The sequence below is a fragment of the Aulonocara stuartgranti genome (assembly GCF_965226115.1).
Source record: "Aulonocara stuartgranti genome assembly, chromosome: 4".
Classification (NCBI taxonomy): Eukaryota; Metazoa; Chordata; class Actinopteri; order Cichliformes; family Cichlidae; genus Aulonocara; species Aulonocara stuartgranti.
In genome coordinates this window covers 33,857,118-33,871,799 of record NC_138942.1, presented here as the reverse complement: position 1 = coordinate 33,871,799, position 14,682 = coordinate 33,857,118, and the positions used below count along the sequence as shown (strand labels likewise).

At 40.1% G+C, this 14,682-nt stretch overlaps 2 protein-coding genes across 3 annotated transcripts; both read left to right on the top strand.

The window, feature by feature from the left end:
- Positions 1–1,561: 1,561 nt before the first annotated feature.
- Positions 1,562–4,093, top strand: LOC309705439 (prolactin-2). 2 transcript variants are annotated; one of them, XM_082531260.1, is made up of 5 exons: positions 1,562–1,608; positions 2,290–2,402; positions 3,121–3,213; positions 3,461–3,643; positions 3,753–4,093. In XM_082531260.1, exons 1-5 carry the CDS (start codon positions 1,569–1,571, stop codon positions 3,924–3,926), a joined length of 603 nt encoding a protein of 200 aa, XP_082387386.1. In that variant the 5' UTR covers positions 1,562–1,568; the 3' UTR covers positions 3,927–4,093. The 2 variants fall into 2 exon arrangements, with proteins under 2 accessions (XP_082387386.1, XP_082387385.1); XM_082531259.1 differs by having other exon boundaries at positions 3,118–3,213.
- A 2,290-nt stretch (positions 4,094–6,383) lies between these two features.
- Positions 6,384–12,900, top strand: LOC309705762 (dual specificity protein phosphatase 3-like). The gene is made up of 3 exons (XM_082531744.1): positions 6,384–6,675; positions 9,911–10,143; positions 10,423–12,900. The coding sequence occupies exons 1-3, from the start codon at positions 6,500–6,502 to the stop codon at positions 10,629–10,631; spliced, it is 618 nt and encodes a 205-aa protein (XP_082387870.1). The 5' UTR covers positions 6,384–6,499; the 3' UTR covers positions 10,632–12,900.
- Positions 12,901–14,682: the final 1,782 nt, after the last annotated feature.

The window sequence follows — 14,682 nt, the reverse complement described above, 5'->3', positions numbered from 1 at the left end:
AGTTTTTATTTCTTAAAATAAAAAATAAAAAAAATGTTTCCCCTTTTGTAGTTTAATTGAAATTAACCGCAAAATCATCGAAGACTTAAACTGGTGTGTTTAAATTCAGCAGTTAGTGCAAGTTCGACTTTATATTAAGACTTCAGTATGAAACCATCTTTGAAACAGCTTTCAGTTCAAGCAGACGTGTCAGGTGAGTATTTGAACCAATGAATGTGGATCAGTTCTACAGTCATCGGTCTATCCCAGACCATCCCAGCTTGCAGGGCAGATTATTGACTACGCCTTGAGTGGGGGTGGGGTTAACATTTTGCACAGTCTGTTGTCTTTTGTTTGTTGTTGGCACAGTTTGTATTCTATTACAACATTATATATGTGCATTTGTAGGAATTCTTCATGAGCCAAAAGAACATACTCCTTAATCTTAATTTTGTTCCTTCCTAAATTATCAAAAGTCCTTTAAGGAACAAGTGAGTGTAACCATTTACTCTTTTAAGTCCATTTTTTGACTGAAATGTGAGCCAATGAAGAAAAATTAAAATGGGAGAAACATGAACCGTCTTTCTAGGCCCCGTTCTGCTTCTTGTTGTCGTCTTTTCAGCTGAAGGTTTTTCAAGAAGGTTTTACAACAACCTGATTAATAGCTGAGAATAGAAAACACAACTTGAACACACAGTTTTCCAAATTGTAGGAGATGAAAGATATCAGTCTGACATGTTTTTAATGTGAGTGTTAAATGACACCTGAATAAAAATCTTCACAGTGTCACCGTTTTGGCCAAGGTAATGACATCAATACTAAACATCTTATTTGACACCATCTTTCTAAGATTTATATACAAAGTACAATAACCTTGGTTTTTCTGAATTTAGAATTAGAAAACTAATTAGAGGTCCAGGTCTTTATGTCGGTAGTTTATTTGTGTCATTTGGCTTCATAGACAAGTACAACTGGCTATGCTGATGAACGCTGATCTGAGGCCAAGAAGAACAAGCAGAAGCCATAAGAAGGTTATGACTAACCTGCAGTAGTGTTTCTGTGCTATGACGAACTCTGACTGCAAATCTTCAAATTAGTTGGATTTTAGAAAAAACAGAACCTGTAAAAACCATTTCAGACTTAAAAGAACAATAAATATCAAGAGTAGAAAAGTTGAAGCTGGAAACTTGAAATACTAAAAAGAACACCTGAGAAGCTGTTGGTCAGTCACGTGAACCTGCAGGTGCCACCGTGCTATTACAGAACATTAATGTTTTTATTTATTCAGTCAATTAAGAGTAAGGAGGGACGTTTTCCACCTTCATGCAACACACACAAACACACACAAACACACACAGAGTTGTCAAACTGCAATTACGTCCTGTTGCATCCATTCAAAGCCCCTCTGCCATGTTTCTCATTATAAACTGGTTCCAGCACGTTCTTGGTAATTAGCACAGAGTCACCCTGCTGCTGCATAACCAAACGACCGGAGCCAAGAAATTATAAAATGGAGGCACAAAGGAGCAAAAGGCAAAAGTGACAAGAAGACGAGGAACCAGAAGCTGACGGACGGCAAAAGAAGAGAGATGGCTCAGAGAAGAATCAGGGGAGGCAAACTCGTGATGGGTGAGAAGAGCTCAGCCAATACAAAGCTTCATAGTGCTCTACAGATCATTTACTTGCTCAAAAAATGTAAAGAAATGAAAAACATTAAACCTGAGATTCTACCCATAAGAGGATTTTAGCTTAATTACAGTTAGAACCAATATTACCAGTTTGCTCACCAGCTCACAATCAAAGTTTTGGTCTTTAGCAACCACATTTCGGAAATCTCTCGCACAAATATTCATTTAAATGTGAAAGATTTGGAAGACAAAAGTTACCATACATCAGAGATGTAGTATATATATGATATGAAAAATTATTCCTTCAATCATTCATCTTAGAAAAATAATTTACAAAGATGTGAAATAACATGCATTTATTTTTTGTTTATTTATGATTCACTGCACCAGATTTAATAATATTATGAGTATAAAGCCACGGCATTGCTCAAATTCTATTATTGTTGGTTTGGCAGCCCTTAAGAGGACAGTGCTAATAATAATGATAAATGAAAACTTTTATTTTAAACTTTTACAGCTATTTGTATGAGACCTTTTATAGAACAGGTTATAAATGTAGCTGAAAGACTGCTTGAGGAGTGTACTTATTAAATAAAAGGAAAAAAGCCAAAAGGACACCAAACTGTGGCCCTGCAGCTGCTTTCTCTAACTCTGCCTCCGCTCATCTTTTCATGCTTCACAGTGTTGTGTGTGGTGGCAATGTGCAGAGCCGTCCCCATCAACGACCTCATCTATCGAGCCTCTCAACAGTCTGACCAACTGCACGCGCTCAGCACGATGCTCACCCAGGAGCTGGTCTGTACCTGTGTGTGTGTCTGTGTGTGTGTGTGTGTGTGTGTCTGTCTGTGTTTGCACTGTAAATAAAATGTCACAGTCTCCCTAAACATAAAAAACACAAACTTCCTGTTTAAACGCTGATGCTTCCTTATTAGCTCGACATGCAGTGCAGTGGGTCTGCTTGAAGCTGCCTCATTAGCAGTTTTCTAAGTTACAACATTTGGTTAAACTCTTGAAAAAGCAGCAGCCTTTGTGTTGAATTAAAGCCTGCCAAGCAGTTGTTGGTTATAAGGTAAGTTAAGATAACCTTTATTAGTCCCACACTTGGGAAATTTGTTTTGTTACAGCAGAAAATATGTATGGTCATAAGTGTAAGATGTCTCTGGCAAAAGGTCGGCAGCCTTAACCAGGTTTCCTTCATGGGTCGACCTTCAGGATCAATAAAGTTTTATTGAATTGCGCTGAAAAGTGGATAGTGGAAAGTTATATAGAAAAATTAGAAAAACACTGGAATAAGATAAGAATAAGATACTGTACACAACTGTACACAATAGAATAGAATAGAATAAAATAAAAATACTATATACAATAGAATAAAATAAAATACAAATGCTATTTTCAATTGAGTATAATACAACAATGCCAGAAAAGAGTATTGCTATCAGTGATCAATAAAAGTCAGCATGCTAAAGCCTGAACAATCTGTCTGATTTTTTCCCATTTACTTAAACAGCAGGGCTCTGAAGTATTCCCTATAGACAGGGTTCACGCGTGCCACACCTCCTCTCTACAGACCCCCACTGACAAGGAACAAGCACTTCAAGTATCAGTAAGTCATTTTACTTCAACCTTGCCTACTCTCCGTCACACTGTTGCTATGTCATATCTCTGATATCTTCAATATCTCTGCATCTCTGCTCACACAAGGCACAATTTATTCAAGAGCCCCTTCAAACAGTAGTTTAAAGCCAACGAGAACAAAGGTGTCTTCATCTCACTGAGACATTATGTGCACACATGTTTTCCTCTGTTTTCCCAAAATCTCCTTCACCTTATTGTTTGGATTTCTCCTCTAGGAGTCAGATCTGTTGTCCCTGGCTCGCTCCCTCCTGCAGGCTTGGTCGGGCCCTCTTGTAGTCCTGTCCTCCTCTACTAACGTCCTCCCGTACTCAGCCCAAAGCACCTTATCCAAAACTATCCAGAAGATGCAGGAGCACTCCAAAGACCTTAAGGATGGCCTGGATATACTATCTAGCAAGGTGTGTGGGCTGCAAACAATAATTTCTGAATATGCATTTATTTGAACCAAGAATATTTAAAAATAAAGTCAAATGAAAATAATTTTTCCCGGACTCTGTTTGTGTCCAGATGGGTCCAGCTGCTCAGACCATCACTTCACTTCCATTCATAGAGACCAATGAGATCGGCCAGGACAAGATTACCAAACTGCTGTCCTGCTTTCGCCGGGACTCGCACAAGATCGACAGCTTCTTGAAAGTCCTGCGCTGCCGGGCAGCAAACATGCAACCCCAGATGTGCTGAAGAGTGGCTGTCCAGCCTGAATCTGTGAAAAGATCGTTCTTACAGCTTCTATTGCTTATCAAATAGAGAATTGCTCATGATAGAAATTTGCTGTCTTAGATATTATCTGGTTTGCTAATTAGTAAGCTTTTTAGGCTTCAGGGATTAAGGATAAGGAGGAATTATAAGGCAGGAAACTATCCATGGTTTGACTCTTTTAGCACAGTGAGTAAAACAGTGATCTTACTTTCCACTGAGCTAATTCTGTGTGTAAAATCTCTGTGACTCCTCCTTGTCTTTTCCTTCTGTTGCAGCAGAATCCCCTGAAAGCTAATCTACTAAAGATGAAATCTAGGGCTTCAATGAAGAGTTATGTTTTCTTCCTAACTAGTGCTTAGTTGATGAGAAACTGCAGCATTTGACTTGAGTCGTGTCTTTTAAAAAGCTTTGTGAATTCAGTGCCTTTTAAGTAAACGATTTCTTAAAAATCTGTATTTCAATAAAAAAAAATCTTGCACGGTGAAATTCTGTTATTTATGTGATTGTTTGTTTTTTCATGGGAAATGCAATACCTGTGGAAAGAATAGGAATACACTCAAGTTTCTTGGTGACCATAGACTGTATACAAAAGACAGACCTCACAGACGTTTCACAGTGGTCTTACCTACAGAATTGTTGATTCACATTTTAAAGCGTCAATTTGACAGTATTTATGTAGAGCAGTATTCGAGCCAGAAACAACCATATTTGGAAGATAGGGTGTTGTGCTAAGGTCATCAGCTGAAGCTAGGTGCTATAGGTGTATGGAGTGTCTAAAAACAAAGGTAGCCGCTAAATAACAGGCTAATAAAACCCTAGGATTTTGCTGACAATATTCAAGTACAAACTACAATATTTACACAAAGCCAGACGGGCTGTGCCACAGGCTGAGAAGCTAGCAAATAAGTTTAAATCAACTTGACCTGACTCACAATGATGATAACAGTTGCAATATATATATATATATATATATATATATATATATATATATATATATATATATATATATATATATATATATATATATATATATATAAGCGGAAGGAAGGGGGCCGGGGACTGGTGAGTGTCAGCACCACAGTCCAGGATGAGACAACGAACATCCAAGAATACATTGGGAAGATGGCCCCAACTGACCGAGTGCTCAGTGAATACCTCAGGCAGCAGAAACCCAAGAAAGAGGAGGGAGACGAGGAACCATCATGGAAGGACAGGCCCCTGCACGGTATGTACCACCGGCAGATAGAGGAGGTGGCTGATATCCAGAAATCCTACCAGTGGCTGGACAAAGCTGGACTGAAAGACAGCACAGAAGCACTAATCATGGCAGCACAAGAACAAGCTCTGAGCACAAGATCCATAGAGGCTGGGGTCTATCACACCAGGCAAGACCCCAGGTGCAGGCTGTGTAAAGATGCCCCAGAGACAATCCAGCACCTAACAGCAGGGTGCAAGATGCTAGCAGGCAAGGCATACATGGAATGCCATAACCAAGTGGCCGGCATAGTGTACAGGAACATCTGTGCCGAGTATAACCTGGAAGTCCCGAGGTCAAAATGGGAGATGCCCCCAAGGGTGGTGGAGAATGACCGAGCTAAGATCCTGTGGGACTTCCAGATACAGACGGACAAAATGGTGGTGGCTAACCAACCGGACATAGTGGTGGTAGACAAACAGAAGAAGACGGCCGTAGTGATCGATGTAGCGGTTCCGAATGACAGCAATATCAGGAAGAAGGAACACGAGAAGCTGGAGAAATACCAAGGGCTCAGAGAAGAGCTCGAGAGGATGTGGAGGGTGAAGGTAACGGTGGTCCCCGTGGTAATCGGAGCACTAGGTGCGGTGACTCCCAAGCTAGGCGAGTGGCTCCAGCAGATCCCGGGAATAACATCGGAGATCTCTGTCCAGAAGAGCGCAGTCCTGGGAACAGCTAAGATACTGCGCAGGACCCTCAAGCTCCCAGGCCTCTGGTAGAGGACCCGAGCTTGAAGGATAAACCGCCCGCAGGGGCGTGCTGGGTGTTTTATATATATATATATATATATATATATATGTACTCCCGCATTATAAGGCACATTAAACGAAACAAAACAGTCAGATAAGTCAAACTTTACTTAACTCATTCTTCTTGCTTTTTCTACTTCCGTACCATTAACTGTTTAATGCTGAATTCTCTGGCAGCTGCTCTATTCCCATGTTCTGCTCATGAAAACAGGGTTTGATCTTTAGTTTCATTTTATAAACTGGACTTATTTTTCTACAAAGGTTTGAACTTTGAGAGTATTTAAACAAGAGAGAAAAGTGTGAAAATGTAATAACACTTATTATTATTATGATACTCTAATGCAATTTTCTCCTCTTTTCTCTCCCACCATGGTGGGGACCATTGGCCCAGGGCCGCCCATACGGGCGCTCCGGCCCTGTCGGTGGGTTTAATGTACCCCACACTGAGCAGCGCGCTGTTCAGAGCAGCAGAGCGCTCCATCAGCCTCGTAAGCCGATACCTATCTGCCACGTTCATTCCTTCTCGGCGGATCCACTGCTTTGCTTCGGACATGAAGAACAAACATAACCAACAGGTGAAGACATCGGCTTCCAACCGATTCGACATGTCCAGCTTTGAGGTGTCACTCCAGCAACTCAACGATCTGTTGACGGACGAAAGCGGCTTCTACAGCTGGCCAACAAAACACTTCCACGAGGTCTACCCGAGGATATACGTCGGCAATGCGTGAGTCATTGTTGTCATGTATAAAGCGCTTTTTATAGACAATACAAATCCTTCATTATGACCACGTGTTTGTAAAAAGCCTGTATCATTCTGAAAATGTGCTCATACGTGCAGGATGCACTATGAAACTTACAGAAAAATATGTAGAATATGAATGAAGTTATTATTGTTATTAGATTATACCTATATGACGAGGAAAGGTCAGCCTGCAGAGAGGATTCACTGAGTAATGAAAGATGTAAACACATCATTGCATCTGTTTGCTTTGCACGAGCACGCTTCACTCATGCGCTGTAGAAAGATCTAGACGCTCCAGAGAATGAATACTTTAGCTTGAGCTTACTAAAAGGACTTATTGCTGTTAACCAGCACTGTCACATATATGACATATTTAGATTTGTTAAAAATCGTATGGTATGGCAAAATCCATTTTTTCTCTTGTCTGAGTGTGAAATAAAATAAAAGGATGCAGGAAACCAACCAGCATACCATGGCCTTCACAGTCTGTTTAATTTTTGAAGAGGTGGAGGGGAGAGGGAAAAATGGTAGGAGTGGAGGAGTTTATAAATAGCTCATGTTCTTAACCTGCAGAGCATCCACAGAGGCATGCTCTACTTTTACTGATTTCTGCATGGTCAGCATTGATGGCACACTGAACTGTGTTGAATAAATTTTTTTGAAACGATAAACTATACCTCAGACATCCAGGGTGTCTGAAATCATGTTTTATTTGTAGCCTATAGCATGTTTGAACAACAGACATCGACCCAAAGTTAGAGACGGACACATTTATTTTCCAGTACTCCAAAAAGTACAGTTTGAAAATACATGAAAAGCTAAGAGGTGTCTGTTATAGTACTGTAGAAAATCAAAATTACAAAATGTGTTTCAGAATTTGTAAATTGATGAGCTGATTCATCACATAAGTCAGTGCTTTCCCCTAAATTGTCTTTTAAGACTGATTATACAAATGACATGAAGCATGTTCATGAAGCTTTAGAGGCTCTGATTCAGTGGAATCAGACATTTGTTTAACTTTGTTCATAATCTCTGTGATAGCTAGCCTAAGTGTTAGCTTACTGTAGTGAAACATTTGCTGCTAACACGTGACACTACATGGCGTCTTCTTATCTCACGCTCAGAAACACTCTTTCCCCCCAATAAACATAACCAATTCTAAAAGGTAGTCACAATGTTTATTAGATGACAGATAATCATGTTTTTTAATCATATAATATAATTGATAATTAAAAAGTACTGGAATTCTAATGAACTAATGCTAATGTTAAAGTTTGAGGTAAACATCATTTGAATTCCTTCACAGCTCTTTAATGTAAGCTGTATGCAGTGAGGAATATTCTAGATTTGAAAGAAAATAAATTTTACATGGCTGACTCTAAAAGCTTTACAGCAGCACTTTTGTTTTTTAGACCTGTGAGTCATAGCAAGACCTCTCTAGTATATGTGAAGGACAGAGCAGAAGCCCTCTCTGTTAGATCTCAACAAATGTCCTCCTCACAAACATAGGCTTGGATAGATAAGGGAAGCATATCTGCACATAACATGCACCCACGCATCCTTCTTCCTCAGCTGCTGTGTTTATGCTTTCATGTATCTGTCCTGATTCCACTGAGCTGGCGTGCAGTTTGAGCACCAGTCTGCAGTCTGCTCTATTTTTAGCTCTTTACATCTCTGAGGCAGGAGGTGCTAAGTGAGGCAGCCTTCCCAGAAGTTCACAGTGAAAAGAAGCACATCTCTCTGAGGCACAGCAGTGCATTTATATGATGGGAAAAGGAAACATGAGACAGAAACATGAGTGACACTACACTTCCTTCTTTAGCTTGCAGTCTTGTGTTCTCCAGAAGAATCTGTTAAAACTGAAGAAACACCATCAGCAACAGCTCAGGTTCATTAACCTGTAATTGCTAGTGAGCATAGACTGTATATAAAAGATGAATACAGTCACCGTGATATCAACCACTGGTTAGGGATGGGCCTTTGTGAAGGTGCTAAAAGCAAGGGGTGGATCTGACTATTATAACTACTGATATAATCCTTGTTTGACTTCATCAATGGAGTCCATGAATGTAGATGTTTATGTAGACTGTTCTGGAGATTCACAGCCCATAGTTACCTGATTCAGAAAAACATTTATTACCTTGTTGCAGAATGAATAATGAATGAACAACATGAATTGTGTTTTGTGTTGTAAAAGCAAGAAATGCACAGGTGTTGTTAATGTTGGCTTATTTCCATTAAGTCACACTTAGCCAGCAGGCTTCCATAATATATAGTTTAAAACAAATCACAGTTTGTCTGGAGCCATGTTTCCATATTTAGTTTCTCAGTTTTAGCACCGTTACCTTGAAATTATTTCATTTGATAGTCTGGCGTCTGCTGGCCTCTGCTGGACACTCCCAGCACTCCTCCTCACAGCCAGACTGCACTGATTTCAGTGCATGAATTAACTGCATGTGAAAAAATTGTCATTAGATAATTGCCAATGTTTATAATGAACTCAACAATGGTGCCATTCAAAGCAACCTAACTGCCAGTTTTAGCCATGAATGGGTATTTTGTTTACTCTTCGTGCTTGCTGCAGATAAAGCTTGAGAGAATAGGAACCAAATGCGGATAAATGAAAGCCAAGGACGTAGTTCTGTGCAGCAAACATATCTAACAGTGCAAAGACAGGAAGCAAGACAGATACTGGCAGCACATCAGTAAGCAAGGGAGGCGGGTTTGTTCTTTTAGTCATAATTACTCTTTTATTCTACTTTCAAATTCAATTTTAATTCTCTAGTATCGTGTCACAGTAATCTGCAGAAAGGACCTACAGTATCAGAGAGAAAGCTCCAACAATCAGATGATCCCATAAGATCAAGCATTTAGCAGTGGTGGGGAGGAAGAACTCATTTTTAACAGGAAGAGGCCAACAGCAGAACGAGGACAGTCGTCTGCTGTTTCTGGTTGGGAGTTGAGAGGAAAGAGATGACTACAAGAAGATCATATAGACAAACTGAGGTTACACAAAATTTTATGACATGCATTGTTTGCGATTGTGGCGAGTCCAAAGCCACACAGCGTAGAAATTTCACGAAAACCTTTTGCAGTAGTCCAAGCACTGAGTAACAGGGGTCAGACTGTGTTTAGTGTGTTGTCACGTTGATATTAAGCACAACCTGTAAGGTCCCTTTCATATTGCATATTTGCTTCTGTTCTTTTCTTGATGCAGATTTGTGGCGACGAATGTGATGCGCCTGAAGCGCCTGGGCATCACCCACATCCTGAACGCTGCAGAGGGAAACTCCTTCATGCACGTCAACACCAGTGCTGAGTTCTATGCTGGCACAGGCATCATCTACCACGGCATACCGGCCAGCGACACAGACCACTTTGATATCAGCATTTACTTTGAAGAGGCGGCCGACTTTATCGAGAAGGCTCTGGCGTACAAAAACAAAAAAGGTCAGAATAGAGGAGCACACAGATGTATGTGAAGTATTTGAAAAAATACAGTCATATCACGCTAACTGCAAGAAGTTCTCGCCAGTCAAGACGCTGGCTAGAACAAAAAAGAAAGACAATGTTTGCCATTAGGTTGTAAAAGGAGTGGCAAGTTTCATAAGCTTCATACTTTGAGGCCAACACGTATTAGATTAGAATTAGATTTGTCAGGTGATAACTTTGCACAGGTTTGAGGGCTTTTGATCAAACTGTAACACCTGCATCTCTTTTCCTCTGTAGGTAAAGTGTACGTCCATTGCAGGGAGGGCTACAGCCGCTCGCCTACCTTAGTTATCGCCTACCTGATGCTGCAACAGAACATGGACATCCACACTGCTCTGGCCATGATCCGACAGAAAAGAGAGATCGGACCCAACGACGGCTTCCTTCGGCAGCTCTGTCGGCTAAACCAGAGGCTGTCCGCTGAGGGGAAGCTCTGGAACAAATGAGGCAGGCAGGAAAGCATGCTTATGCTTAATCGCACACCCGTCCTTTCACTTGTTCTACAGCCTGAACGAGCCACAAATATGTGAGGGAGTGCCTGCTAAACATGGAATTTAATGTGTAAATTCGGGTACACTGAATTCCCAGCATGTTTACAGGGTCTCACGTCTGTGAATATTACGTTCATCTGAGCTCACCTCGTATTTTTCAGATCCAGTCTGTGTAGCGTAAATATTTTCCTGTTGCTCACTGTTTCAGAGAACATTTTAAGATTAAGAAGTAAATGTTGATATACATTTATATATGTTGAAAGTGGTGAAAATTTAGATAGTATAGTTCTGAGTGATACTGTCACCGCCTTTTCTCATTGAAGCTTCCTTTCTCTTCCGCCCTCGTGGGGTCGAGCCCTTAGTGTTGGCTTCTCTCCTGAAAACACTGCCAAATGTCTCAGTGGCAGCCGCTGCCGAAGGGGACTTCAAGTGGATACTGTGATTTTTCAAATCGAATCAATGATTTTATTGCACTAGTTGGAAAGATATAATAGCTATTTTTCAACTTCTAATACTCTGACACTTATGTACAATATCGATGTTTAGTATATGCTTTAGGTAAGAGCACATATTCTGACCTCACATCTGATAGCCTGCCTCAAAAGTATTTTTCAGTCTAAACATCATTCTACAGTTATTGTGCTTTATAGAGAAATGTTAAAATGTTTTACATTGCCAGATGGTTACCTTTTTATTAAAGAGAAACTAATGTACTTTAATATTATTGGACCTGCTAAAAAGAACTAATTATTTATGAGAGTTGGATGAAAAGATTGACTGTAAAACACAAACCTACAGCTGCCAGTTAGCTTAGCACAAAGGAAAATGCTACGCTGTAGCACAGTAGCTAATATAAATATCAGAAGAATTATAGTTAGACATTTTGGTATATAGTATTTTTGTAGAAATTTAATCAAACAAGGAAAAGCATGTTAAATATTGAGCTTTACAGTTTTGTGTGTACCATTATGCAAAGGTAGGCTCTTTGTTTTGTTTTTTCTTTTTCTTATTTTTCAAGCTATGCTAGCTACCTGCTAAAAGTAGCTTTGTACATATTTAGTATACAAACACGTGGTATCAGAGAACTTCTAATACAGAGCTCAACAGTAACATACTCCCTTTTTTTTAATGGTTTAGGTTCCATTTTTACCACTGATGTTTCAGAAAAACCTTAAATATTAACATTTGGGTCATGAATCCAGCTAACAGGCTACAAGATGAATCATGACCATGAAGAGATTTGATTTTTAATCCCACTACAAATACCAGATACCACATCAAATGATCCTTTTCATTATCCCAGTGCTGTATAATAGTTATGAGTAGTTAAGAATATCCTTTTTGAGCTTCTCCTGTGCGTGTACGTGTGTGTGTAGTGGAGTATAGCTTAAATAATGATATGATACAGTGCTTCATTTGTTGTTGCAATCACTGTTCTCCCAGTTTCTGAGAAAACCCCCCACAAATCTAAAATTTGAGGGTATCCATAAATCACATTTTTCAAAATAAAAGGGATAGAGATAAGCGGTACCGTTCAATTTGTTGTTCCTTTAGCCATTGAACTCCTTTTGCTTGCAGTCATTGAGGACCATCTTGCAAGTGCCCTCTGTTGAGCTTCTAACTGAAATACAGCTAAATGAGATTAACAGGACGTTGAATTGTGCTCCCTTATTGGCCCCAGTGGTATCAATCCAATCATCTAACTCTCATCATGACCATGAAACTATTTTTCAATTCCTTTAATGTTAGCTTTGGGAGATTTGAATTCTTCCACTGAGCAACTCTATAATTGTAAACTGATTGTAATGTTAATACTGCCAAAACAAGACAATTATTTGCCAGTTGCTTCTCAGTCAACGCCTTTTGCACATTTGTATGTTCATATGAGTGTTTTTGTCAAACTATATCTAGTTTTATATACGGCAGCATGTCAAAGTAACACTTTTAGCCCTGTGTACACACAGCTGTGTATATCTGTGTATATCTGCTGAGTCATGGTGTGCATTATTAAGTGTGCATTATTAAGTGTGCATTATTCCTCACAATGTGCATTAGTCTGCCTGTGACTTGTGAATCATCATGTGCATTACTGAGTAGTGGTGATATAACTGGTCATGTCAGTAGACTTTCCGATGATGACACTGCTCTTATGAAGTGCACTTTATCCAATGACGCTGGTGATTGTTGTAGCTCTCTTTTCATATATTCATAAATAAATAAATGAAGTAAACATGGCTGTCTTTCTTTAATGTGTGGCTTCTTTCAAAGGAAAATATCTCAGGTGTGAGATCTCAGCATGCCAAGATCCACAGCTAGAATAGATTACACAATACATAATTCAATTCAGTTCAATTTTATTTATATAGCGCCAAATCACAACATAAGTCGCCTCAAGGCGCTTCATAGATACAGAGAAAAAAACCCAACAATCATATGACCGCCTATGAGCAAGCACTTTGGCAACAGTGGGAAGGAAAAACTCCCTTTTAACAGGAAGAAACCTCCGGCAGAACCAGGCTCAGGGAGGGGCGGGGCCATCTGCTGCGACCGGTTGGGGTGAGAGAAGGAAGACAGGATAAAGACATGCTGTGGAAGAGAGACAGAGATTAATAACAGATATGATTCAATGCAGAGAGGTCTGTTAACACATAGTGAGTGAGAAAGGTGACTGGAAAGGAAAAACTCAATGCATCATGGGAATCCCCGGCAGCCTACGTCTATTGCAGCATAACTAAGGGAGGATTCAGGGTCACCTGGTCCAGCCCTAACTATATGCTTTAGCAAAAAGGAAAGTTTGAAGCCTAATCTTGAAAGTAGAGATAGTGTCTGTCTCCCGAATCTAAACTGGAAGCTGGTTCCACAGAAGAGGGGCCTGAAAACTGAAGGCTCTGCCTCCCATTCTACTTTTAAATACTCTAGGAACAACAAGTAGGCCTGCAGAGCGAGAGCGAAGTGCTCTAATAGGGTGATATGGTACTACAAGGTCATTAAGATAAGATGGGGCCTGATTATTTAAGACCTTGTATATGAGGAGCAGGATTTTGAATTCAATTCTGGATTTAACAGGAAGCCAATGAAGGGAAGCCAAAACAGGAGAAATCTGCTCTCTCTTTCTAGTCCCTGTCAGTACTCTTGCTGCAGCATTTTGGATTAGCAGAAGGCTTTTCAGTGAGTTTTTTGGACATCCTGATAATAATGAATTACAGTCGTCCAGCCTGGAAGTAATAAATGCATGAACTAGTTTTTCAGCGTCACTCTGAGACAGGATATTTCTAATTTTAGAGATGTTGCGCAAATGGAAGAACGCAGTCTTACATATTTGTTTAATATGTGCTTTGAAGGACATGTCCTGGTCAAAAATGACTCCAAGGTTCCTCACAGTGTTACTGGAGGCCAAGGTAATGCCATCCAGAGTAAGAATCTGCTTAGATACCATATTTCTAAGCTTTTCAGGGCCGAGTACAATAACCTCAGTTTGATCTGAATTAAGAAGCAGAAAGGTAGCGGCCATCCAGGTCTTTATGTCTTTAAGACATTCCTGCAGTTTAACTAATTGGTGTGTGTTATCTGGCTTCATGGACAGATAGAGCTGGGTGTCATCTGCATAGCAGTGAAATTGTATGCTATGTCTTCTAATGATGCTGCCTAAGGGAAGCATGTATAATGTAAACAGAATTGGTCCTAGCACTGAACCCTGTGGAACTCCATAATTAACCTCAGTGTGTGAAGAGGACTCTCCATTTACATGCACAAATTGGAGTCTATTAGATAGATATGATACAAACCACTGCAGCACAGTACCTGTAATACCTACAGCATGTTCTAATCGCTCTAATAGGATATTATGGTCGACAGTATCGAACGCTGCACTGAGGTCTAGCAGGACAAGCACAGAGATGAGTCCACTGTCAGAGGCCATAAGAAGATCATTTGTAACTAGGGATGGGTATCGTTTAGGTTTTATCCGATACCGGTGCCAAATCGGTACTTTTGAAACGGTGCCGGT

Excerpts from the sequence above, each read along its gene's own strand:
- LOC309705439 (XM_082531259.1), top strand. The coding sequence starts at position 1,569 with ATGGCTCAGAGAAGAATCAGGGGAGGCAAACTCGTGATGG. Across the intron at positions 1,609-2,289 it reads GGGAGGCAAACTCGTGATGG|TGTTGTGTGTGGTGGCAATG; the intron begins GTGAGAAGAGCT and ends CATGCTTCACAG. Across the intron at positions 3,214-3,460 it reads AACAAGCACTTCAAGTATCA|GAGTCAGATCTGTTGTCCCT; the intron begins GTAAGTCATTTT and ends TTTCTCCTCTAG.
- LOC309705762 (XM_082531744.1), top strand. The coding sequence starts at position 6,500 with ATGAAGAACAAACATAACCAACAGGTGAAGACATCGGCTTCCAACCGA. Across the intron at positions 6,676-9,910 it reads AGGATATACGTCGGCAATGC|ATTTGTGGCGACGAATGTGA; the intron begins GTGAGTCATTGT and ends TTCTTGATGCAG. Across the intron at positions 10,144-10,422 it reads GGCGTACAAAAACAAAAAAG|GTAAAGTGTACGTCCATTGC; the intron begins GTCAGAATAGAG and ends TTTCCTCTGTAG.